Here is a 26,142-nt window from a genome sequence, read left to right on the forward strand (position 1 = left end):
AAATATATGTTTATTCAGTGCAAAGTGTTCATTTCCTTCAAGAAAATGTTTCATGATACATATAGGCCAAGAACCAAAACCTGGAGATTTTTTTCAGTTGAGAGAAGCCAGGAACTTTGTGTTTCATTGGAGAATTTCTGCCTAAATCTCAGAAGTTGGACCTCAATGACATGACCAGATAGTGGGTTTATTGGAGAATGTCCCCCATTCCTAAAATGATAGTATGGACTATATCCCGCTAGGCCAAGGGTAGTTTTGGCTTCTGCCTTCTATTTGATAATATTTTCCCCTCTCTGCTCCCCCCAGCTCACTCTTGAAAGGCCTTCTGTTCTGCCAGCCATAGTGACATCTGCTGGTGGACATGGGAAGTCACAAATCTGGGGGACCCTCTCAACCAAACCTTGTTAATGTTGCCATTTATCATAGGGGCAGGGGTACGGGCTCTGGAGGGCTGGGCGTCCTGTCATTTCTCCCATACCCTCTCCCAAGAGAGCATCCATGTCTCAAGCAGCCAGTTTCCACCTTCCATTCGCAGAACTGAAAGTCAGGCAGATGCAAACCCCAATGCTAGCGTGGGCCCTGGAGAAGAAGCCACCACTCCAGGTGACAATAGACTTGACTGGATGCTTGGGGACTGAAGCAAGGCAGTTCTCACCCACCTCTTCTCCCTCCTCATTTTCAGCAGGCCTCTGCCTGCGGCTAGGAGAGGAGTGGAGCTCTGTCTCCCACTTGGCCCCGCTGTCTCAGCGCTGCTTTAAGGGCAAACTTGCAACTAGGTGAGTCCAAAGAGGATTATTCCAACTCAGAGTTTCTTTTCTTCTAAATTAATGCAGTAGATGTCCACTTTGCGTTTCTGAGAAGTTCATGGTGTCCTAAGAACTCCATGTCACTTTTGCTACTCAAAGTGGGGTTCCTTGGTCAGCAGCACCAGCATCCCTGCTCAGAGCCTGTGAGAAACACTGCTACTCAGAGGTGCTGGCGTTTTGAACTGACAGAAGACACTTTGAAAGAAGCCCCGAGGCTATATCTGCACACACCCAAGTTCATGTGCTTGTACTCCACACTGGGTTCCTCACCTTGGCGCCCTTGGCCCATCAGGCCATATCCTTCTTAGTCTGTAGAGGTCTTCCCTGTGCAGTGTAGACATTCAGCAGCACCCATGGCCTCTACCTGAGTTGTGCACCAACACCCCTGACTTGTGATAACTCAAAAGGTCTCCAGGCATTGTCAAATGACCCAAGGGGAGGGGGAAAGTCACCTGTGTTGAGACCCATCAGCTTCAGGGTCACCTGAGACCTTGTTACAAACACACATTCTCAGACCCCACCCCAGACTGGCAAAACCAGGAGCTCCAATGGGGACCAGGAATCTGATTAAACTCTCTGCAAGACACAGGAACTCTGAGGTAGATGAGGACTCAGGAAAAGCCCTGTAGTGAATCACTGTTTGGTGACAGACAAGTCACAGGGGCCACAGCAGGCCGTGGGGGATAAAGAGCCCAAAGCTGGAGCCACATGGGAGGGTTTGCAGCCAACACTTCAACCTGTGCTATCTCCATGACCTTGGCCAAGTGACCTGATCTTTCAGTGCCTCAGTTGCCACCTATGGACAACAAAAGCACTGTTCCTCCTGCAACTATTGAATGATGAGGAAGTTTTTACGTTAAGGTGCTTAGAAGAGTGCTCCGTACCAAGAGCTTCGGACACGTCACCTACTGGTCTCATCTTCACCATCACTTTCCTGTCTTGACCCGGATTGTTAAGTCCCCTACAAGCCAGCCAGGCAGGTGCTTCATTCTCTGCCACATCCTCGGCCGGGAGCCCTGGCCTGGGCTAGATCAGGCTCTCAATGAACATCAGTGGAGAAAGGCATTGCAGTGTGGGAAGCCGTTCTCGCACGTGATTGGGCAGCTCCCTGACTGGGTGTGAGGCCTTCCGGCTAAACTGTGTCAGAACTAATCCCCACCCTTTCTAGGTGCGAGAGCCCATCCGTGTGGGGGTGTGACTGACCATTGACCCTGAGACCAATCACTGACCCTGACCTTGGAATGCTGTCCCCCTCGACCTTCATTGGATGCAATTTTCCCCTGAATTTCTTGTTCCCCAATAAAAGGCCATCCTCTGGCATGCTCTCTGTCTCTCCTGATAGTCTTGTGTAACCTCACTGCCCACCCGGTGGCTCGAGGCAGGAGCCAGAGGGAGAGCCATCTCAGACCTGTTGAAATAAAAAGGTCAATTGAGTTTATGTGTGTTTATTTTGATCTCACTAGTTAACTTCTATGCTTAGAATCTCTAGTATGAGGCTAGCGTGCTGGTTGCGTGGCTGAATTTGCAGTGCCCCCAAGGACATGAGGACACCAGCAGAAGCCCTCTGTCTCAGGGACTTGAAGTTTGCTATGGATCCTGTATGTTCTGCAAAGGGACCCCAGCTTCCTGGATCTGATTCTATTAGAAGGTGGCCTTGCAAATGTGGCAACTGGGCAAAACTGAGCTTTTCCGTCCATGTGGATTAGACGGAACCTCAGGTAGATCTACAGGCATGCTGTAACCAACAGTCAATCAACACACGCTTAGAAAATCATGGAAAGGCTAATGATGGGGGCGGGGTGCTTCACAGATGCTGTGTGTTTTCTTCCTCTACTTCTAGGAGTCTCTCTACACTCCTCCTGAAGTCAGTCATACAACTATCCCCATTTCAGATATGCAAATACTGAGGCCCCAAGAGGTTACAGACATGCCCAAGGTCATTGTCTAGTAAGCAGTGAAAGTGTTCTTCTCATGCTGGTCTCTGATTCCAAACCCACACCTGCCTTTCTTCCCAGGGCAATTCCTGGTCTGCACACAGGAATTATATGCCTTAAGATTGGGAGGACAATCCTATTTTCAAACCTTCTACCTCATGTTTTGCTGAAGACAATCCTAAGCAGCAGAGCACGTGTCTTATTTGGTTTAAAAACTCCATCTCTGGTAGTAATGAGATCTCTCTGCCACAGCCCCACCAGACAGCCACCTGGGATGAAGGCAGAGTGACCACAGGAGTGTGAAGAGAGAGGACAAGATTCAGGAAATTGCAAGACATAGAAGCAAGAACTGAATACACTAGCACAGACAGGACTTGCAGAGAGTGCAGCTGAGAGACCTGGAGCAGGGCGGGAGCGAGCCAGCCCATTCCACGGGTATTAATGAAGGTCTGCTGTGTTCCTGGCACTATGCTGAGAAGTAGATGCTGCATTGAGTACAGTCTCTGACCTTGCCCTGCTAAAGATCCCAGTCTGGGGATTTAAAGATGGATGATATTGTCTAGCACTATGCCATTTCTTCACACTCCAGCTGACCTCTAGCCCCAGCACCATGGCCCATTTGCCTACAGTGAAGGCCAGCAGCAGCTTCCCATCATGGCTGGCAGGAGTGGGTGGAGAACCCCAGCTCTCTCACTCTGTAGGAAGGCTTCTATTAGTAGCATGATCTACATGGACCCCCAGCACTTCTTAGCAGGACTGTGCTTAGTGGCTCAGTGACCACAACTGGCTGGTAACCCTGTCTTCCAGTTCCTAATCACTTCTTGTTCCCACCTGGAGTTTTCTAGCATCACCTCCTAAGAAAACTACTTGCTAACAAATCTGGATCACAGGTTCCCTACACTTTAACCTCAGGGAAGCCAGAGCACAAAAGAAGGTTCTAGAAATGTTTGCAGTGATCCCAGTCTATCTGGCCATTTTACCCCTGTTGTTGGTTCTCCTTGGCTGCTCTGACTGCCCTGATAGGTTTAGGAGAAAAGACAAGCTGTATTTTGGCATGTAAAAAGAATTCAGGACAAGTCTCTTTCACACAGCTTACCAAGTAGGGGCATATGATGTACCAGAGTTTAGGACTTCAAGGCTGCTGTAAGGTGGTTCCCGGGCTCTTCTGGTCCTCACCCTCACTCAATGTCTTTTTGTTGGTGATGTAGTTCAGCAATGGATTACTGGGCCAGAGACTTGTTCAAAATTCCTCAGCAGTAGCAAAACGCTGTTGCCATTATAGGTAGCCAACTCCAGTAGTAGCATGATCTACATGGACCCCCAGCACTTGCCCCCAATCTGCCCCGCAAGCAACCATGCTGTCTAAAATATACATCATGCTTAATTGTGTGAAAGAATTCTACATCTAGCCAAACCACAAGAGCTTGCAAAAGCCAGCCCAATAACATTTAGAGGATTCTCTCTCCAAAGCAAGCTTGCCAATGCCTGAGTGCCCACACACTCTATTGGCACCAACCTCACCTCCTTTTACAATGCACATCCACCAAGATATCATCGCCTGTGGTGGTTGAGCAGGCCTCTCCAACAAACAAGGTGTTTTCAGATGCACGTGAATGAACTTACCAGAAATACTGGAAGAAAAAAATTCACTCTCTAAGATATAATGACAGAGCTGCTCTGTGATCTAGACCATCCCCCTCTCCTGCATCCTTTCTGTTTTCCTCTGTCTGGCTGGACCTCCACCTCAGCCCAGAAGGATGTGTCCTTTCTAGTCAGAAGCCCTGTCATGGCTTCCATTTCCAGGCCCTGATTCCTGGTTATCTGCAGCCAGGTCTCAGTTTCAAGGTAGTGTCTTCAGATCCCTTCCCTACCCTAACCACAGTGTGGGCTTTGGCCCCATCCTTTACTCTCTACGCCACCATTCCACATTATAGTCTTCCTGTCCCTCTCTGTGACCCAGGACTACCCATGACTGACTCCTCCAAACAACAAGCTGTTGAACCAGGTGGCATCAGAAGGTAGAAATGACCTGATTGCTAACTTGAAGATTTCACAGAATAGTTCATGAGACAAGGAATATCTTGAACCAGTGAAATGACATAAGAGGAAGTCAATGAATTCTAACCTCAAGGGCAAATCCTACAGTACACTAGCTGTCAAATTCAGCTACACACTGGAGCCACCTGGGAGCTGTGCATAGTACTGACCGCTGGACCACCCACTGGCCCTGGGCTGATGGAATGGCTCTGGGCTAAGATGGGACACTGGGGTTTGTAAATTACCAATTGAGTATAATATAAAGAAAACTTTCAGAACACTGCTTTTTCCCCACATGAAGAACTGTGTGCATACAGATGCAGAAGTACACAAATCTGCAGCATAAGGCTCCTTGAGGGCCATAGATTAAAAGCACTGTAGTGACCAGCACCCTGGCTAGGCACACCACCAGCCCCCTGGAAGCCTCCTATTTCCACCTTCCAGGTTTTTGCAGCCCTGCCATCCAAGCATGGAGGAGTCCTCCCTGGTGAGAAATTTCAGTGTGCAGAATGGAGAGCCCTCTCTCCTGGGAGTCCCTGCTTTGACAATAAGTGCACTGGAGAAGTTGAAATCAAGTGGGAGGCACATGGGCAGGCTTCCTGGATGAGGCCCTATTGAAAGGAGGATGGGATCTGAGGAGCGGACCAGAGAGAGGAAAGATGGGAAGTACAGCAAGTACATTCAGAGCCGAGGTCAGGCCCAAAATACAATGTTGGCTGACAAGAGAGCCCTTGCACCAGGATCAACAATTTTGAGAAGGCAATGAGGACTGCCTGAAAAAATCAATTCCACAAAATTCCATGGAAACCCACTCATCACAGCTTTCTGAAAACACTGGAAATGTAGGTTTCATGCAAGGAACTCTGGGTGACAGATGGCAAAGTTTGCCAAATGCAAACATGCCTACCAGCTCTGAGAAGCCATTCTAATTCACACTGTTTCAACCAGGGAAAATCCCCATGTGCTCACTGAGAACAAGTTAGCTTGTGCCACTTGAAGCTGCTTCAACAAACAGCTTCACTTCTGCACTTCTAAGCTGTTCTCCTCAAGAACTTTCAGAGCACAGTTCAGGCATGAAACACAAAGGGTGCCAGAAAGAGATCTCTTGAATCTAGCATCACCAACGTGCAGTGAAAAAGAGGACCAGCTGAGAAGATCAGTTCTCCAAAGTCTCACTGACATCCATTTGTCACACTCATTTACAACATTCACTTGAAGTGCAGGTGCCCACATGAGTGAACTGTTTTTTTTTTTTTTTTTTATCAATGGCACAGAGGCTTCAATGTGTAAGCATGCCTGTCACCTGGAAGAAGCAGTTTTGAATTCTTCTGGGTCCACAGGAAAAAAAAAATAGCATGTGCTCACTTACAACAAAGTTAATCAACAAAGCAAATTGAAACTGCTTGCAGCAAACAGCTTCCATTCTCCCATTCCCCAGCTATTTTTAGGAATTGCATCCAGAGTCCAATTCCAGCTCAATATAAAATGTGTGCTCCCAAGGAAGCCTGTATAATTGACATCACCCAACTTGGGGAGGCAAGGGGAATGCTGAGAAGATCAGTTCTTCAAAACTCCTACTTTCTCAGAAAACTCATTGAAAGGCAGGGTACCCACTTGCAGCCATCAGTGGTTGACAGATGGCACAGAGGCGTCAATGTGAAATTGTGAATGCCAATCATTACAAGTGCTTCTGACACACTCTAGTGCAACCTGGGACACCCCAAAGTGCTCAACGAGAACACACTTTGTTCCTGCAAGTGGAAGCAGCTTGCATGAACTGTTTCAATCAGGAAATTCCAAGCTCTTCTCAGCAATCACATTCAGAGCACAGTTTTGGCCCAATAGAAAAAGGGTCCTAGCAAGAGGGTCCCACACCTACGATCACCTTCATAAGGTAGCTTCCCATCTTCTGTGTGGAAGTGGGTTTCTCCTTGGCCCTTATGCTGTGGAGGAGACCACTAGGAGCTAAGCTTCATGCAGGACCATCTGACCTGGACTTTTTGCAAGCCCTATGAAGCCCTCACACAAGCTCAAATGCTACAGGACTCTGCAGACCAGTCCATGCAACAGTAGACATTCATTCATTGTCTAGAGTCTACAGGTTCCTAAATGCATGGCATTCATTATCATCAAATGCACAATTTTGATCAAAACCATCACAGTAGATCAGGTAACAAATCATCACAGTAGATCAGGTAACAAAAACATATATTTTAAAATAATCATATGTTAATGGGAACAACAAATACAGGATAGAGTAACAACTGTGTTACTAAACAAGGTGAAAGACAATGGAAAACTATAGATTCAAACTTTGAAGCAAATAGTAATCAATGTAAATATTCCTGGGCTGCCTCAGCCCCACCCAGGCACACAGCAGCAGAATGGTTTTGCAAGCATCCTCAGGAGGGCTGGAGCCTTCTTTGCAGGACGAGAGGGAGGTTGAGGCTGGATCCACTCATCATTCTTTTGGGAGAGGCTCCTTTTCCTCAGCACGAAGTTGGGTTTTGTGTGAGGGTTCTTTGCGTAAAAAACGTTGGCCTGCGCTGGAATCCTCAGCTCTGGGGAGAGAGGGGTGTACAAAATAAGGTGGCTCAGGAGGTGCTCCCTGGGACACCCCAACATCTGAGAGCCTGTGCCAGAAACGAACTGAGCCACACACCTGAGAGCTCTCCAATTCAGCACCAATACCAACAAGACAGCCTCCACAGTCCTCCCTGAGGAAGAACTTGGCAGAGCACTTCAACAGACCTAATGTCTCTTCCTACCAAAGGCTTTGGACTCCAACACATCCCAGGTCCTCTTGCATCTGCCAAAGCACACCACTAGGGTTTGCATCTGAAATCTCCCACAAAAGGCTCTTGTGCCGAAGATTCAGACCCCACATGAGCCATCTTCACAGGTGGGTTTGGAAGGAAGCATTGGATGGTGAGTGCTCTGATGTCAACATGAAATTCTCATTCAAGATAAATCCACTACAGGGGGGTGGAAGGGACTAAACTATAGGTTGAGCATGGTTGGAGGAAGACCTAAACAGGGGTGTGCCCTATGCAACAGTACCTTGTCCCTGTTGGCTCCACTGCATCCTCATTCTCCAAGTAGAGGTCCTCCTTCTCCTCTCCGTCTTTCTCTCTCTCCCTCTCTCCCAGCCTTGTTCTCTCTCTCCCAGTCTATGCCTTTGTGGCAAGGGCTGAGGAGCTCTCCACTGCCACACACTAGAGCTTTATGGACAGCCTCAGTGCACAATCAAAGAGAAAGTTGTGAAACCCAGAGAAAAGGCCTAGGATTCCTCAAGTATGGCCACAGTGAGGACAGGCTGACCAGCACGAATACCACATTAGAGCCACGCTTCTGTGTTGGTGGAGCCTGCCTCCATGTGAACCAGGCTTCTGAGAATGGAGACCACATTCCAAATGCTGCCCTCCTGAGAACAATGATTCCAAAGACCAGCAAAGGGACTGCTTCCCTCCAACATGGTGTATGGCCCAGTGGTGCCATGACCTTTAGTGGGGGAATACAACAGCCAGCTTCTCCTTCCTCTGAACACCTCTTTACTGTCGCCCTCCTCTAACCTAGAGCCTGTTCTCCATCCCTTCTGGGTTGGATGTGGGGATCTCTGCTATGAATTTCTTAGGCTACCAAGGCCCCAGACAGACTTCCTCTTCCATAGACTCTACTAACCTAACAGAAGGGTAAGATAGGAGACAAGTGATCCTAGAACTCATTGGGATGGTGGTCTTCAGCGTACATAGGCTGGGATAATGGCTGCTGAGGTGTTTGGCTCACAAAAACCAACCAACCAACCAATGAAAAAGTGCTGACATTATTATCAGATGAGCTCTGTGGCTTCGTGCTTAGGAAGCCCTCATCTGACTTTAGTTAGGGATCATAACCTGGCTATTGGGATCACTCCTTGGCTAGTGGACTCAGGTGCGGAAGACCATGGAATTTATGCAAAAACAGATGATTCAAGCTGTTCCCAGGCTGTGTTTTCTTCCCAATTTCATCCTGTTACTGCTTGCTAGAATCTTGGCAATTCTCTGCCAAGGCAGTGGTTTTCTGGTCACACAGAAGGCTTTCAATCCTACTGCTTCAGTCCACAAAATGCCAGTTCCCTTTTTAGCCCATGCATTCCCATGTTCCTCTGAAACCACTCCTATCTCAGACCACAGAACCATACTGCTCCTGGAAAGAGGTTTTCCTCCTCACTCCTCAATGATGTCAGCTTTGCATGCGTCTTCATGTCCTGGGCAGGGCACCTGGTGGGGAGCCTCACTAGCCACTGGGGTATACCAAAACACCTGGAGAGCTTACACCAGAAGAAGTGCAGTTGTCTTTGTGCACGAGCCCAACACACCCTGTTGGAGTGTTCTTGGGGGTCAGAGACTACTCTTTGGTTCTAAGAGTTGACCTGAGTCCACATCCTGACCCTTGCTCTCTGTCATCTGATTGTCCCACTTACTCTGATGGTGAGAGATGATTTGGCCCAGCTCATATTCCTCCGGCTTCTCCTGAGTAAGCAGGTGTAGCTCGAGGGCCCTGCGGATGATGACAGAAGCCCGATCCTGGCAGGTCACCTGGAGCAGCATGGGAGACAGGCCTTCAGGAAATGGGCCTTGAAGTGACTACTCAAGTACAGTGGGCAGGGGCATTCTGGAGGCACCTCCACTCTAAATACAAGGGCAACATCCATGACCCTACTACCTGAGGCTGACCTCCTGCTCATCGCGTGGGCTCTTCCCATAGGCTACTAGCCCAATCCTTGTACATAACTTCCTGGACCTGCCATTGCTCTTTGTGGAGCTGCACTTCTCTCCAAGTGAAAGGACCCCACTACCTGCATACAGATGCAATCTCATCCCACAAGTTGGGAGGAATGGGACAATAGCCTCCAAGATCCCAGGTCTGCCCGAGGATGCAGGCAGCATTGGGAATGGCCTAGGCACAAAACCTAGAGGCTTTGGTCTGGATTGCCAGGGCCCAAATCAGACCCAGGAACGTGACCACACACAGGAGTGACGAGAGATAGCCACGAGAGCTCCTGGCCTCTAGAGGCTCAGTGCTGGCTGGGGTGTAAGAGGGCACCTCATACGGCAAGGGTGGTCATTGTGTTACCTGGATATTTAGTGTGCTTGCTCCACATCCATACTGACTCTGCAGAGAGACCCTCTCAGCTCCTTGTTCAAGGAACATGCAGAACCTCATACTGGTGTCCTGCTCCATAGACGTCAGCAACCCATACAGGGGAACCTGCAACCTAGGTCCTGGCCTGTTCTCATCTGTCACCCATACCTGCCTCTGCCCTTCTGGACTGCATGCTGCCACCTGACACACAGACTCCCTCAGACATGGTGGTGGACAAGCTGCTGCTCTCCCTCATCTCAGCTCCAGCCCTTCACACTGACCTCTCTCTTCTTGATTCCCATCTATCCTCCTGAACATCCAGAAGCTCCAAATTCAAGAGGGCATGAGTAGTCCATGGTATTGGACCAGTGTCTGCTCCCCACCCAGGTGTAAGCACCAGGGGACACCCTTGCTCCCAGGCTTACCAAAACAGTCTTGGCCATCTTTGGACTTTGTGTTTCTAAGTGGACACGAATTAAGCAGGTGTCTCCCACCTGCTTGTGGGAAAGCGGACTGGAGGACTTGCAGGTTGATTCTGAGAACTGTGGGGGATAGAACATCAGCAAACCCAGAAACAGAAAGCCGCCCCAGCCTGTCAGTTGGCTCTATGGGCTTCTAGCACATATATCCAGGTGCTGAGGCTTCTTATTTCCCCAGGTGGGAGTGGAATGGCAGCACAAGTACAGCTTGAATAAGGTAGGTGTTTACCTCCTTTCCCTTGACCTCGCGGCGTTTCCTCACGATGAAATAATATTTTATTTGTGGATTTATGGACAGATACATGAGTGAGTGGTCAGGGACCTTGATTTCTGCAGAGTAAAGTGGAGAGAATTGTTAGGTGGCACTCAAGGATTATACCACAAAACACCCACAACCCCTGAGAGTCTCTGCCAGGACGAGCCTGCACCAGAATTGAGAGCCCTCCTATCCAGCTACAGTGCCACCAAAGACTCCCTCAGTGATTCTTCCCTGGAGAAGATGATGTACAGGATTCTATACCAAAAGAGCACCTGGCAATGGAAAGAGCACCTTGGGCCCAGAACTTCTCAGTGCAGGTTGGATCTGCCAAAGGGACACTGCTAAAATCTGCATCAGGATTGGCAAAGGCTCCTGTGCTTAGGCCTTTCTCCCCAGGGCAGCCATGCTCACACATGGGCATTCAGGGAAGCGTTGGATGGTGGGGGAATTCATCCCCTTGCCCTGGATGAATCCACTCATGGATGACTACGTGGAGGGGAGGTGGTATCCATCAGAGGAGTGTTGGGAATGGACATGGGAGAACTTCAGCAGGATGGTGCCCTGGAGAACTCTATTATTTTCTAGGTTCGCTCTCCTTCCCCTTGTTTCTCATCAGGAGCTGTCTGCTTTGTACTTTTATTCTTGTTCTTGTTCTACTTCTGGCTCTTCTTTCTGTCCTGCATCTTCTTGTAGTTCTTTCTGGGTCTTTTTCTTGTTCTTACATGATTCCTTCTTGTTCTTCTTCTTGTGTATCTCCCTCCACCCTTCCTTCTGTTCACCTCCTTCTTTTTCTTCTTCTTCCTCCTGCTCTTCATTGTGTGATCCTCTCCCCACTCAGGAGTGTCTCTTTCTCCTCCTCCTCCTTCTCCTTCTTTCTCTGGCAATGGTGGGGCGTCCTGAGGAGTTCAAATCTATCAAACTCTTCTGCCCAGATGCAGCCTCTGTTCAGTAGTCCAAGATGAAATCAGTTCTCAATCAATGGCCAGGAGTGAAACCAAGACAAAAGACAAGTGACTTCCTTTCCTTGTCATTGTCACAGTCAGGAAAGACTGAATAACAGACACCGCATTCTGGATAGGCTTCTACCTGTGGTAGTCAGCACCACATCTGGACCTGGATTGGTAAAATAGATACCACCTCCATAAAGCTTCCCCAATGAAAACAACGTTTCCAAACACTAGGAGAGGGCCAGCATCACTGCCACCCTCCTGCCATAAGGCATAAATGCCATCACACCTAGTGGGTTCCAGGCCCCCCGTAGTCCTCCCTTTTGACGTCTGTTACACACAAACCTCCCCTGGTCTGGAGCCTGCTCTCAACTGATGCTTGGGTTGAAAGTCTGTTTCTGAAATCACCTTTGTAGATTCTCGGTTTGGTAATTCCTTTTGACTGGCTTATTTTTTTACTAGGGATAAAGCCAGAGGCACTTAAGCACTGAGGCCATTCCCAGGCCTTTTTACTTGGGTAGAGGGTCTCCCTAAGTTTCTGAGGCTGTTTGGAAATCCCCATCCCCCTGCACTGCCTCCCAAGTCCCTGAGATTCACAGACACTGCCCCTTGCCCAGCTCCTTGCACCTGAGTCTTCCTCATGTGTGAGACAGAGCCAACTCAAATGAGGCGGTGTGTGGAAATGGGAAAACTCACTTACGTGCCCGACAGATGGTGAGTTCTATTGTGGACAGGCTGGGATGGTGGAGGCTAGGAGTGTCAAGCTCACAAGAAAGAAAAAAGCACTGGCATTGTGGACAGCTCAGCATTGTGGCCTCTGTTCTTCAGATGCCCTTCTTTGTTGCTGGAAGGAATAATAACCTGGCCATTCTGATATCTCCAGGAGATGGGCACCCAGGCACAGAGGACTTGGAATTGTTCCAAAAAGAACCCAAACAGGCTGTCCCCTGGCCTTGACTTCCTCTTCACTGAGTCCTGTTCCCAGTTGCTGCAATCCTGACATTCTTGAGTAGGCAGGGCTTCTCATATCCTGGCCATGGATTGGGACCTGTGCGGCTTCCGTCCATAGCAATGCTGATCCAATCAGGACCCATGCTCTGCTCCTCTTCATTTGAAGGCATCCTTATCAGTGAGCCATAAACCAAACTGATAATGGATTGAGCCTCTCTCTTCCTTGCCCTAATCGATATTAGCTTTGCATTGCCAGACCAGGTCCAGGGGAGAACAAATTTAGGAAGGTCCAGCAGCCCCCTGGGGTCGCATTGAACACATCCACATTGGACACGCCCATCACTGCACTTGGTTTCCTGCACCAGGCCCACGACACTCTGGCTATTTTAGGGCCAAGGCCCACTTTCTCTTGGCTGTGAGTTATCCTGAGCCCACTGTGGATCATGTCTCCCCACTGTCTGATTGTCCGACTTACTCTCATGCAGAGACATCATTCTCAGCAGCTCAAAGTTGTCCACATCCTCATGCTGCAACAAATTTTGGTCCAAGGCCCTGCGGATGACGCTTGTCACCCTCTCCTGACACGTCACCTAGATCAGGGTGGGACAAATGTCATCAGAGAATGGCTTTTAGAGGAGCTACCCAGAAGACTGTGGTCAAACATTCAGGAGAAAAGTTAGCTACATATACAAGGGCACAATCTTGTTATCCTGCTACCTGAGTGTGGCCTCCATATACCCCCTGGGTTCTTGCAACGTGCTACTAGAACAATCCTGGTACAAATATCTGCCTGTACCTGCCATCTCCCCTCCCCCTAGGGAGCCACATTTCACTCAGGTCAAAGGACCAAACTACCTATGCACAGACACACTCTCATCTCACTGAGATGACAGCAATGGGCCAGGGATCTGCGCACCAAGTGTGCTCTGGGATGCAGGCTGCCTTTGTGGGTGGAAGAGGCAGATGCACTGAAAATTTTGGTCCTGACTGCCACTACACAAAACAGACTCAGATACAAGAGTGTGCACTTGAGTGCTTCATGATAGCCTGGAGAGGCCCTGGGCTCTGGAAGCTCGGTGCAGGTCTGGTTCTAATGATGTACTTGACTCAGCACTGGCAGTCACTGAACATGTCTCCTCTGCAGCTGGACACCTGCAGCATTAGCGTGTCTACTGCACATCCATAGAAATTCTGCCAAGAACCCCTATAGTTTTGTATTTACTTACATGCAAAGGCTGACATTCCGAAGCTGTGGCATGACCCCCCAGGTGATCCCGACCCCAAATTTCCACACCTAGTCATGCTAAGGAGGTTCTCTTCCCTGCTACCAGGAACACACCCCCTCCTACACATGTGACAAGTCACTGCCAGCTCCTCTGCTCCAACCTAACTCATTGAGAATAACAAGTTCTAGGCACTGCAGCCTGCACCCTGGACATATCTCTGCCTTTATCTGTCCACAGCAGACGCCTTCATCTGTCCGTCTGCACTTCTGGCCTGCCACACCCACAATACACAGGCCCACTCACCGCTGCAGCTGGGCATGCTGAGGCTCTCCCCCCTCAGGTCAAGCCCTTAAGACTGACCTCTCTCTTCTTAATTTCCCACCACAGCCCCAGGGTTAGCTGTGTCTCCTGCCTTCCACTGTGTGGACACCCAGGAGGCAGCCCTGCTGTCAGGCTTACCAGAATGCGCTTTGTCTCCCTCAGGCTCTGTCCCTCTAGGAGGACATGGACAAAGCGGCTGTCTTCCACCTGCTCGCTGGAGTGAAGCAGTGAGGAGCTGCTACTGGTGACTTTTCTCCTGCACCACTCATTGCTTTGGGTGGCCTGGGGCAATGGTCCTGCAGCCACCGCAGAGCTGCTGCTCACAGCTGCTGGGATCCTGGATGCCACTGCCACAGAAGGCTCCAAGAACTGTGGGGGATGACAACATCAGCAAAGCCCAGCACCTGCACCCCACCCAGCCTGGCATTGGCTCTGTGGGCATTATACAACATCCATCCAGAACCTGAGGTTCTTGTCCCCTTGGAGGATGTGGAGTGGCACCAGGAGTAAAGACTGAAGAAGGTGGCTGTTTACCTCCTTTGGCTTGACTTTAAACAACTTGCTGGCAGCTGTTTCCCGAAGAAGAAAGTTATAATCCACTCTGCCATCCAGGGCGTAATATACGTTTCCATCTGCAGGGATCCTCAGCTCTGGAGAGGCAGGGGCAGAGGCGTGGTAGGTGACACTCAAGGAATACACTACCCGACATCCCCCACAACTGAGAGCCTCTGCCAGCTCAGGTCTCACACACATACCTGAGAGCCCCTGAATCCAGCTACTGTTCCACCAAAGACTCCCCACTGATTCCTCCCTGAGGACCCTCTATGCACAGGAGGTCCACTACAGGAACACCTTTCAAGGAAATAGCCCCTTGTACCCCAGACCCTCTTAGTTCACGCTGGACCCACCAAAGCGAAACAGCTAGACTTTGTATCTGGATTGATCCCCTAAGACTCATGTGTTGAAGGTTTTCTCCCCACTGCAGCAATGATCACAGGTGGGTTTTGGGAAAAGCACTTGATGGTGGGTGCCTCCACCTTGCCAGTGGATTCATCCACTCATACAGGGCTACACTAATTGGAGGGGTATGGTTTGGAGGTGTGTTGAGCGTAGGTGCAGGATGTCCACAGCAGGGCTGTGCCATCCAGACATATATATTTCTCTTGAGTTCCCCACTTCTGCATTTTCTCCTCATGAGTATAATTCTCATTCACATTTTTAATCAATTTATTGTTATACTTCTTGTTCGGCTTGTGTTTCTCCTTCTTGTTCTTGTTCTTCTTCATCTTCTCCTCATGCTTCTTCTTAAAGTCATCTTGACCTTCTTATTCATGGTCTCCTCCTTCAACTTATTTTCATTTTTCTACTCCTCCTTCTCCTCCTCCATGTCCTCCTTCTCCTCGTCCTCCTCATGCTTGTCCTCCTCCTCCTCGTCCTCCTCCTCCTCCTCTTTCTTTTTCTTCTTTCTTTCTCTCTCTCTCTCTCTCTCTCTCTCTCTCTCTCTCTTCCCCTCTCTCTCTCTCTCTCTCTCTCTCTCTCTCTCTCTCTCTCTCTCTCTCTCTCTCTCTCTCTCTCTCTCTCCTAGAAGAGTTTACAAGCTGTGAAGGGTTCTATTTTACCACACTCTTCTCTCTAGAAATGGCCTCTGGTCCTAAGTGGACTCAGTTTGCAATGAATAGAAAGATTGGAAACCAGAAATGATTCTTCATTGAACTGCTTTTCTCATGTACTCAACTAGGTCAGGAAAGGTCGCCAAAGTAGGCACCCTGTGGTTGTCTGTCTTCTTTGACACAAGACAAAGAAGCCTCTCTTCTTGGCCCCTTGTGGATAATAGCTTTGCAATGCCTCCTCAGGCCAAGGAAAGAACACATGATAGGCAGGTCCACAGCCCCTGGGGAACATGAAGAACCTGCAGATTGATGCCCCATCATTACACTTTGTTTTATGCACAAGTCCTACCATACTCTTCCTGGGCACTGAGTCAATGCACACTGTGTTTTGGCTCCCAGTTATCGTGAGCCCACTGTGACTCACTGCTCCCTACCCTCTGATGGTTCCACTTACTCTGATGGCTCGAGAGAATTTGCAGAAGCTCGTAGTTTTCTGGGTCCTCCTGCTGGAGCAAGTGTGCATCTAAGGCCCTGCGGATGATGACTGGAGCCCTGTCCTGGCAGGTCACCTGAGCAGGGTTGGAGAAAGCTCATCAGACAGGGAATTTGGGAGGAGCTACCCAGAGGACAGTGCTCAAGGACAATCAGAGACAAGTGAGCTCTCAACACAAGGGCACCATCTTGATACCCTGCTACCTGAGGCCTTCATGTGATCATGTGGGGGTCTTCCTATGAGCCTCTAGTCCAATCTTGGTACAAGAGTTTGCTTCAACCTGCTATGCCCTACAGGGACAAGGGAATAAGGACCAAAAGGCTTTGTACAGACACACTCTAGTCCCATCAAGATGGGAGGAATGGTCCAGTGCACTTCCATATCCCTGCTGTGGTCTGGGATGCAGCTGCATTTTTGTGTGGACCAGGCACAAACCCTAGGTGCTTTGGTCCTGACAGCCAGGGCACAACACACACTAGGACTCTTTAATGATAGGCATGGAAGCTGCTGGGCTCGAGAGTGTCAGTGCTTGCTAGGGTGTCAGGAGGTTCGGACCCAGCAGGTGCAGTGGTTCAACATAGCTCCCCTGGAGGTGGACACCAGAGTCTCATGATGGATACTCCACACCCAGGAAAATTCTGCAGAGAGAGCCGCTAAATCTCTATTCACATACATGCAAACTAGGACAATAATGGGCCCCTCCAAGGCCCCCAGTTCTCTGTGACCCACACCTACCCACCCTAATCATTCTACAATGGCTCCCTTCCCTTCAACCAGCAACATATCCCCTCCCACACACAAGAAAATGACTGCCAACTCCTCTGCTTCAACCTCCACGGTTCAATGTACTCCTCCTCAATACCAAGGTCAGTAGAGGATGGCCTGTACCCTCGATATTTCTCTGACCTCCCCAGCACTCACTCCTGCACTTCTGACCTGCACACCCCAAAACATGCAGGCCCACTCGCACCCAGACCTGGCATGCTGCTGCTCTCCCGCCTCTCTCTTGCTCACTTTCTGCTCTCCTTCCTGACCTTCCAGAAGCTCCAGTTCAAGAAGACAGGCCTAGTCCAAAGTGTTTGCTGTGGACTCGGTCTTCCCCACTGTGGGCTCCCAGGAGACTCCCCTGCTCGAAGACTCACCAGGATGCTCCTATACTGTGTTGTCCTTTTGTTTTCCAAGTAGATGTGAATGAGGCACCTGCCTCTCATCCGCTTGTTATATTGGGGCCTTGGGGAGGACCGAGTTGAGACCCCTGATGTCCTGGACTCCGGCTCTGCCCCTTCCCTGGGAGAAGGCTCTGGCTCTGGGGTTGGCTGAGGAGCTGTGACAGGAACTGAGCTTGTAGCTAGAGGAGAAAAGATGCCAACATGACTGCCTTGCCCTGACCTTCCCACAGACAGACAATACCCCTGCTGCCAGGAAGAACTCAGGCCCTTAGCCCACACAGGACCTCTTTGCAGACTGGGGTCACTTACTGAATGGACAAAGGCTTGTCCTAATTTCCAGTCCAACACCAGGCATACAGACTCCCTGCAGTGGGACAAGAGTCGGACCTTTCCTCATATACCCTTAGGTACTCACCACAGTCCGCCTGGCTCTCAGGCTTTGCCTGGCTTGATTTGCCATCTTCAATTGCGGCCAGGAGGTGGTGTGCTTGATGTTCCAGGTTCAAGCCACCCAGCAGGAGCCACATGGATAGCAGCTGCTGCAGACTCAGAAAGCCTGGAGGCTGATGGGAAGCCTCGGAGTAGAGGTTCACCCAGGTCCCCAGGAAGGAAGGTGAGGCACTGTGGGGAGGAAGGTGTGGAGTCAGCAAAACCCTGGCCTTGCCTTTTCCACGGCCTCCAGAGAAAACCTCTGACCCTACAATGGGGAGAGCAGTCTTTCCTCAGCCTTCCCAAGTCAAATCACCTTGCAGGTCACTATTCTAAAAACAGGAGCCCACCCTCTTGACCCCAAGCCCATTCCATGTTGAAGTTGGTCCAGGGGTCCACCATAGTCACTGAAGAGGACAACGTGCAGTTATGCCCCATAGAGTCAGGGATGCAGTCACATGTAGGATATGTACTCATGGCACCTGCGGTTTGAGGCTGACCCCCATAAAAAGGGACACAATGGCAGTCATTTGCACCCCATTTTTCAATGAATTATGAAAAGTGACTGGAAACGTGTCTTCACACAGTGGGTGCTTTCTCCATGTTCATCAGTGAATGAGCCCAAACTGCTGATTCCCACATGTCTCTGGGTGTGGGAGCTGCCATGTCCAAAGATCCTGTCCTGCTATGTCCCAGCTAGGATGTTCTGTCCCACTATGGGAATTAACATGTCTTTATTAACCCAAAAGTGCTTTTCCCAAGGCCTGAGTTTTGAGACGCCTCTGGCACAGATCTACGTTCTTCACAAAGCCAATATCACACCAGAAAGACCACCTGGCCTCGCTGAGTCCACCTGGGAATGAGCTCAGTGCACACCATTGAGCTGTAGTGCCCAGTGTGTGGGGACTTCTCCACGGACCTCTGTGGATCAGCTGGAGTCAGGATGGTTTCTCTGCCTAAGAGGGGAGTTCACTCCCCTTGCAAGGCTGTGGCAGGCACCTCCAGGACTCATCCCATTTGGGGCTGACATTCCACTATGAGTGTGGTCCTCTATCTCATTAAGTATCACAAACCTTTGGGTCCCTGAGAGGTACATGGCAGCCCCAAAACCCAGGCATGAGGGGGCTACACACTTGGGCTTGGTGGTCTGGTGCTTACCTTGGGAACAAGAGATCCAGCACCTGCTGGGTGGGGATGGAATCCCAGGAAATTAACCCCATGTTGCTGCTGAAATGTAGGTTCCTCCCACAAATGACAGGCAGGAGCTCATTCCTAAGCTGGTCCTGCCTGTAAGGTTCAAGGCTCTGTACCCTGAAGGGCTCCTCTGTGTTCTCATCATTTTCACCCTGGGTTGGGACCAAGAATGGTGGGTTCAAAATGGAAATAGTGACAAACAGAAAAATGACTTGTGCCAATACACTAGAGTCAAAGCACAATGGGACAGTTCCCATCAGTACAAACACACACACACACACACACACACACACACACACACACACACACACACAGTCAGAATAGGAGTCCTGGGCCATTCATCAGGGATCAGACTAGAGGGCCTGCTGGGCTCACCTGCCCTGTGCTACTCACTGTTACTCTTGAGCTCCTCTGCGACAATTGCCAGAGGCTCTGGCGTCTAAGATGAAGCCTCACCCAGTGCATCCACAAAAGGGCTAGTTGGCCCCCCTGAGATTGCTGGGAGCCTGAGGCTCGGCATTGTTTGCAACCACAGGAGAACATCCTTCTCACTCCAGTTTCTCCAACCAAATGAGCTCAGATGGCTTGGTCAGTTAAGTGGGTGCCTGGATACCAGGGTTCCATGTTCTGTTTGATCCATTGTCAAGGCAATGATGTCATTTCCTGTGCCCATACCTGAGCCTCTTTTCACTTAAGAACACTTTCAAAAGCCCTATGAGCTGCTGATTTCTCCTCCATGCCTAAACATCTCAGGTGCGCAGGTGTTCACCAACAACTACCCAAACATCCCCACCAACATCTGCCCTGCTTGGTGCCACTAGAGTTCCAGCTTGGAGCCTTCAAAAATGCATTCACAACCAGTCCTTCCCTCTCAGCAGCTTTTGGACCCTGGTCCCATCATTGTGCAACTCATGGTGTGCCCAGTCTTTTCTGGAAAGTAGGGTAGCATCTAATCTCTAGGGTTTATTGTGTCTATTGGCCCATAACACCCTCTATTCTCTCTGAAACCAGAGATGGGACTCACAGGTGGCTAAAGCACAAATGTAGAGATGGGACAATCACAAGAAGGGCAGAGACAAAGAATGCACCCCAACTCAATCAGGCCTGTGTCCCACACAGGGACGTGGCCAATGTTAGTCCCATCGTGGCTGCAGTTCCCTCTCTACACCATGGCAAGTTGGAGGGGACTGAGATGCAGAGGCTGCTCCCCTCTGCCATACAACTTCCCAAGGCTTCTCCTAAGATTTCAAAAGGGCCAAGTGTGTCTAGTGTTGGGGTCTCACAGAGACTCCGAGGTACCACAGCATCCTGCTGCCCATAACCGGTTCACCCCTCAAATCAAGGGGGCTCAGCCTCTGGATTCATGGGAATTGAAGTGGGTACAGGTGATGGGATATCACCTCCAAGACTGAGTTATGCCAAGTCCATGACCCCTGTCTGCATCCCTGTCTCCAGCACCACTCCCCTCTCTCTCTTTCCTCCCCAGAGCAAACAAATCCATTTAGCAAGTGTGTCCTGTGATAAAGACATGACAGTCACCCATCCTCTCATTGCAAAAAAACCGAGGCTCAGCCAACATGGATCCTACCAGGAACACAGGCATAAACTCAGAGTCCGATCCTCCCAGCCAAGCCTCAGTGGAGCCTGGACTCCCAGCCTCATGAGTCAAGGAAACAGAGGTGCCTAGCCGAGCCACCTTGGATGCAGCCGCACACAAACTGAACTCATCAATGCCCCTTGCTCTCAGTTGTGAGTAAGAGGGGAGGTGGTGTTTCACAACCCTGGACATCAAGTGCAGTCTCCAGGCTTTGGGGTGTGCCCTGGCCTCTCTCTATCTGCCCAGGCCCTCCAACTCACACTGGCCTTTTACCCAACCTCCTCCTAGGGCCAAACTCAATCCTGCCTCTCAATTTCTTCTGCCTTCCCCAACACACTGCTCCGCAAAATGAGCAGGGCTGGCTCTCTGTTATCATGCTGGTGTCAGCAGCAATGCCACCCCACTGACATCATTCTGAGTCCCAACCAAGGCACTCCAGCTGTCCTTGCCACATGTGGCCCTGTTTGGGCTCTGGCTCTTGCTCTTTTCTTTCATGTGCATGTGTTTTGAGGTTTTGAGTTTCTCCCACTGCAGAACTGCAGCTGTGGCAGGGTAGAGCTCATGAAGGTGACATTCTGAGCCACATCCAATCCCATCAGGACTGTTAACTGGGGTGATGCTGGAACACAGTGATGAGTGAACACATGGGAGGTGGTTGGACCCACCTTGCCTCTGAGTGGTTTCCTTTCAGGACAGGAATGTAGGGATGGGAGCCCCTGGCGTGGGATGCTTTGCACAAGGCGTGACCACGGGCTCTTTCCTGGCAAAAACTGGCTCCACTCAGCATGGAGAGCACTGTCATTCCTGGTGGCTAACAACAGCCCTGGACCCCAGAAAGGAACCCACACTCAAGATTAACGTCTGAGTGTGCGTGTCCTCGAGGAAATGAGGTCTCCTGATCCCAGGTGCAAAGGGGTAAGTCCTCTAACTCCAGGGGCCATGAAGGGACATCTGAGTTTCCCTTGTCCTTCTTTCCCTCTCTGAACCCATGGTGTCCTCACACTAACCACAGTTAGGACCCTGGCCTCATTCCCCAGTTGGGATCATTAGGCTCCATAAAGGACAGTCTCTAAGATGCTCAGTAAACCACCACCCTCTGCACAACCCATAACCCTATTCACCCAAGAGGCAAGAGGATTTCTATTCAGGAAAACCAGGAAAGGGAGAGCCTTTCTCAAGGACACAAGGACATTAGTGAGTGAGGGAGTGATTAATGGATGGAGAACTATTTCCACCACCAACTTCCAGGAGCATATATGGCCCTTTGGGCCCAGGTACGAACACTTTTTTTCAAATCAACTTTTTCAGAGAAGTGAGGCTGCCTTCTAGATGGCACCTCCACACTAAGGGGGTCTCCTAATTCTTCCACATGTACATATTGCAACGGGCCTCCCACTGTGCATCTGAGAACACTCTGTGGGCATCTGTAGCCTTTCAAGACCCCAGAAACCATGCGGGCACCCCAGCACCAGCAGAGCATTTGTGCACATCACAACAATCACCCCGGGTGAGAACTCTCCATTCCACTCTGTACTAGGCCCTGCCATCTGTACTGATCAGTCCAACCCCTCTCCTTCCTGTTTCTTGATTACACTACAATGGTTCCCACACATGGATGCCAGGGTGCTTGTGGCCCCCCCCAACCATTTGAGTTCCAGGAATAGTGGAATGTGTTTGGGAACTTCTGGATGACGGGAAGTCCCACCCTCCGGGTTTTCATCTTCAATGTAATGAGTGCAGAGGGAGCCAGGAGGGCTCTGTCAGGTAGAGAGAGGTGGGAGCTGATGGAGCCTCAACTAAGTGACCAGGACTCTGGGTTCAGAGCTGGTGTTATGTGGAATTGTTGAGAGACGTGAAGAAAACCCAGCTCACTGTACGCAGAGACAGCAGATGCCTTCACGTGGTCAGGCTGCTGTGCTAATCAGAGCCCCAAGATGTTCCACAGGTGTGGAGGTGGGGAACCCACGTGCCAGCCCAGGCTGTTCCTGAGCACCTCTACCAGGATTCGAAAAACGTGACTCTGCATCAGAGTCCTCACATCAATGTATCCCGGTCCCCCACCCCAAAAGTTCTCTCAGAGACACTGAGGTTCCACTGCTCTGGACTTGCCCTTTTCTCTGGGATTCTGGGGGCCCATTAATTAGGAGGTCACAACAATTCTCAGCACACAGGCTGAGCTTACTGAGATCCCAGGATATCCAGGCATTGCTTCTATTTATAGTCCATCATGTCCTACGACACTGTGGACACGTATTGCACTCACCTAAAGAAACCACCAGGCCCAGGGCCTTCGTGCCACTGGCCTGCAGAGACCTGGAGGAGCAGGCAACCTATAGGCTGCGTGGAACCAAAGACCCTAGATCCTGGGATCTGAGCTGGACACACAGCTCATGTGCACACAGTCACCACTGTCACTGAGAGTGCAATTGAAACACCCGCAGAGTTAGCAGTGGACCTGATATGCCCACGAGTGGGGGTGAACTGCATCCCTTGAAAATGATCGTGTCCAGAGAAAGGCAAATTTTGTAGGATTTCACTTATCTCAGATTCTCAATTATCAGGTTCATAAAAAGTAAATACAATGTTCTTTTCCTGGGCCTCAAGGGCACTAGAATTCCGCATTGATGGCAAGAGTATGTCCACGTGAGTTCTGGAGATGCATGGTGGTGACGCCTATACACCAACATGAACATGCTTAATGCCACTCAACTGTGTCCTCCAAAATGGTTTAATTACAAAACGGATGTTTGGTGTCAATTACCACAATGTAAACCCTTGGGAGACTTCTGATTGACTTATCTTAGCATAAGTCAATGAATAAAGGTCCTCAGGTGTCAAGCTACAAATTGCGGGATGAGCATGGATGAGGATGGGCGGGAATATCCTCCCCCTCTAACACAATTAGGGAAGGATGTGCTGCCCTCAAGTGGCTGGGGGGCCTGAAATCCTGCCACAGAGGGGGATTCCAAACCTCACATCCCCTGACCCAGGCCAGAAGACCAGGTAGAGTCCAAGGACCCTGGGGCGGCCCAATGGCAATAGAGGTCAAAAGGAACTGGGATCTACCTGGACCCTCAATCCCCTACTCTGAGCAGGGCTGCATGACGAGGCCAGAAGCCATCCACAGAAATATGCCTTTACAGGAAAACAGGGACTTCAGGCTGCCTCTGGCTCACTGAATCAAGGTGGTGTTTTCATAAAGCAAGACCACTTCCTCACATTTGACCAGCAGCTCATGCGCTGACAGCACAATGGCTGGCTTGACTCAGGCCCTGAGAGATGAAATAGAAAATTCATAGCAAACCCATCTTTAGCTCTTCTACATCATCAGGGGGTGTGATTCATTTCCATCAACAAAGATGTCTGAAATGATGTCTAAACATGCTGGGGACTCACCTCCGTGTGGAACTTTTCAGGAAAAAGGAAATCAAATCTCATGAAGCAACTCTTCTCTCCTCTAGCCCATGGGCAATGCAAGGAACCTGCATTTTACCAGAGGCTCACTCTCTCTTCTCATGTCTTCTGGAAAGGATTCATGAATGCTTCCTTCAAGGTGAAGCAGAAGCCTGCATTCCCAGCTGCACAGAAGTGTTTGAGGGTAGTGTCTCCCTTAAAACCCAAGAAGAAAAACAGGTCATTAAACAGGCACATGGATTAGAGTACATGATCAATGATCCCTCCTCCCTGAAGCCTTCCACATGCCCACCTTCCACATTCACAGAGAAATGCTTGGCCATTCTCAAGACCAGGAGACCATGATGCTCATCACCAGGAAGTCAATAGGAACATGAACAGAGCAGCATGGATTGCACAAGGTGGCACACCAAGGATCTGCAGCACAGCTGCTAGAACACAAGAGCTTAACTTCAGTATTGACTTTCTGCCACCTGCCAAGTACGATGGTAATGTCAAGCACAACATGCAGATATGCAAGTAGTGGGTGACACGGTGCATCCATTCACAGAAGTGGGCAACATCTTCATTGGAACAAGGAAGTATCTTATCCTTACTCATCAAAATCATCACAAAGAATAAAATGGATGCAAGACTTCTCATTTCACTATCATGTAGCTGTTGGAATTCCCTATTAAATAATACCTCCTCCAAAATAAAAAATATCTCAGACATGTGTCAACTATTCGATGGATGACGTTTTAAAAACTAGGCCTTTACTTCATATTTATGTATGCTATAGCCCTGCCTAAGGCTCTTTGAGAAAGGAGCACATAGAATTGGATCTTTGGAAATCTCACATTTGCCGATAAATATTACCGACAATGTCAGGCATGGCGAAGTGAACAGTGGGACTTTGGATACTCAAAGAATGCTATGTTGTGAGATTGGTGTCTCTGACTCATAGACAGCATGTGGTTTCTATGAAAGCTGGTGAGGGAGCAGGAGTAACGAAGCTCATGGAACAGATGACCTCAGGGAATACTGACAGATAGGCCAAACTGGAGAACATGTTCCAGCTAACATTGGTATTTGGGCTCCTGAGCCCAGTCCTGTTTTAAAAAAAAGTTGCAGACAGGCAGAGTTCATGTACAAAATGTCTACCATGTAAAAGTGGGTAATTGAAATGTCATCTAGGTACACATCTGATAGAATGGTCTGCCAACCTATGAATTTCATTCTAACAAATAAAAAGAAAAACACAGACATGAGACATAAAGATAAAACCTTGTCTTCACCAGGATGCCTAAAAATAAGTTTTATTTGCCTCATGCAAATAGCTTTCAATAGAACTTCTGATTTCTGAATGAACCCATTCAATTTTATAATGCACAGATCATAAGGTTTTCTTTACAGAATATTCTCTTCTTCTTCTTCTTAAAGCCTCACATAGAAAATGTCTCACAGGACATAGGAGGGGAATGACCCAAAGGATGAGAGAATGGCTGGAACCGTTCTCAAATGTGCCCATGTAGCCTAAAGTTTGAAGGCACCTAATTGTACTCTAAAACAATGATGAACCTATTTGATCCATTAATTAATAAATAGCACCGCTTTACCACTTGAACCAAATCACAGAAAAATGGAAACAGATGATCGAATTCCTCTTCTCCCATCACCTCCTGGCCCAGACTCTCCCCAGAGGTGGCTCTGGTCATCTGTCTATTAGGGAGTCACCCGTGGTCCCCTATCTCTCAGAAAAGAAAATCACCTCAGCTACTGTCCCTAAAGCCAAGTGATGGCTGCGGTTTCCACACTGTGTGGATCTGGAGAGATGCACAGTGTCGCTGGACCAGCCTATGTTCAGGGCTGTGTCTGTGTCCCACAGCTGAAACATGTGGTCCAGGGTCTTCTTTCCACCCACAGGTCCTAAGAACTTGCAGTCAGCACGTGCCTCCTTATTCACTGTGGCCACAGACTTCCTGCCAATGGCCATTGCTTTGTACATGTCTTATAATTTAACACGGCATTGAAATGAACTTCCTTCTGGGAGCTTCCCAGGGCACGTCCCAAGACCTGAATTTCTGTGTTGTAGGGAGCATAGCATTCGTGCATTTTTTAAGTTTCATGGATAATGTTAAATGTGCCTCCAAAGTGTATGAAAAAAGCTTAT

The 26,142-nt window shown here is 49.4% G+C and overlaps 1 protein-coding gene across 1 annotated transcript; it reads right to left on the bottom strand.

The window, feature by feature from the left end:
• Window positions 1-6,968: 6,968 nt before the first annotated feature.
• Window positions 6,969-24,709, bottom strand: LOC144369030 (uncharacterized). The gene is made up of 13 exons (XM_078028097.1): window positions 24,283-24,709; window positions 23,973-24,185; window positions 18,944-19,131; window positions 17,772-17,977; window positions 17,330-17,535; window positions 16,149-16,263; window positions 14,619-14,734; window positions 14,223-14,453; window positions 13,013-13,127; window positions 10,610-10,710; window positions 10,327-10,443; window positions 9,240-9,354; window positions 6,969-7,338 (listed from the first exon to the last, which is right to left on the bottom strand). Exons 2-13 carry the CDS (start codon window positions 24,012-24,014, stop codon window positions 7,133-7,135), a joined length of 1,758 nt encoding a protein of 585 aa, XP_077884223.1. The 5' UTR covers window positions 24,015-24,185; window positions 24,283-24,709; the 3' UTR covers window positions 6,969-7,132.
• Window positions 24,710-26,142: the final 1,433 nt, after the last annotated feature.

The sequence above is a fragment of the Ictidomys tridecemlineatus genome, chromosome 12 (assembly GCF_052094955.1).
Source record: "Ictidomys tridecemlineatus isolate mIctTri1 chromosome 12, mIctTri1.hap1, whole genome shotgun sequence".
NCBI lineage: Eukaryota > Metazoa > Chordata > Mammalia > Rodentia > Sciuridae > Ictidomys > Ictidomys tridecemlineatus.

Coding starts and splice junctions, on each gene's coding strand:
- LOC144369030 (XM_078028097.1), bottom strand. CDS start 24,014: ATGAGATTTGATTTCCTTTTTCCTGAAAAGTTCCACACGGAG. Junction 17,536..17,771: donor TGAGAGCCAGGCGGACTGTG/GTGAGTACCTAA, acceptor TTTCTCCTCTAG/CTACAAGCTCAGTTCCTGTC. Junction 10,711..13,012: donor AATGATGTCTCTGCATGAGA/GTAAGTCGGACA, acceptor TTTACTCTGCAG/AAATCAAGGTCCCTGACCAC.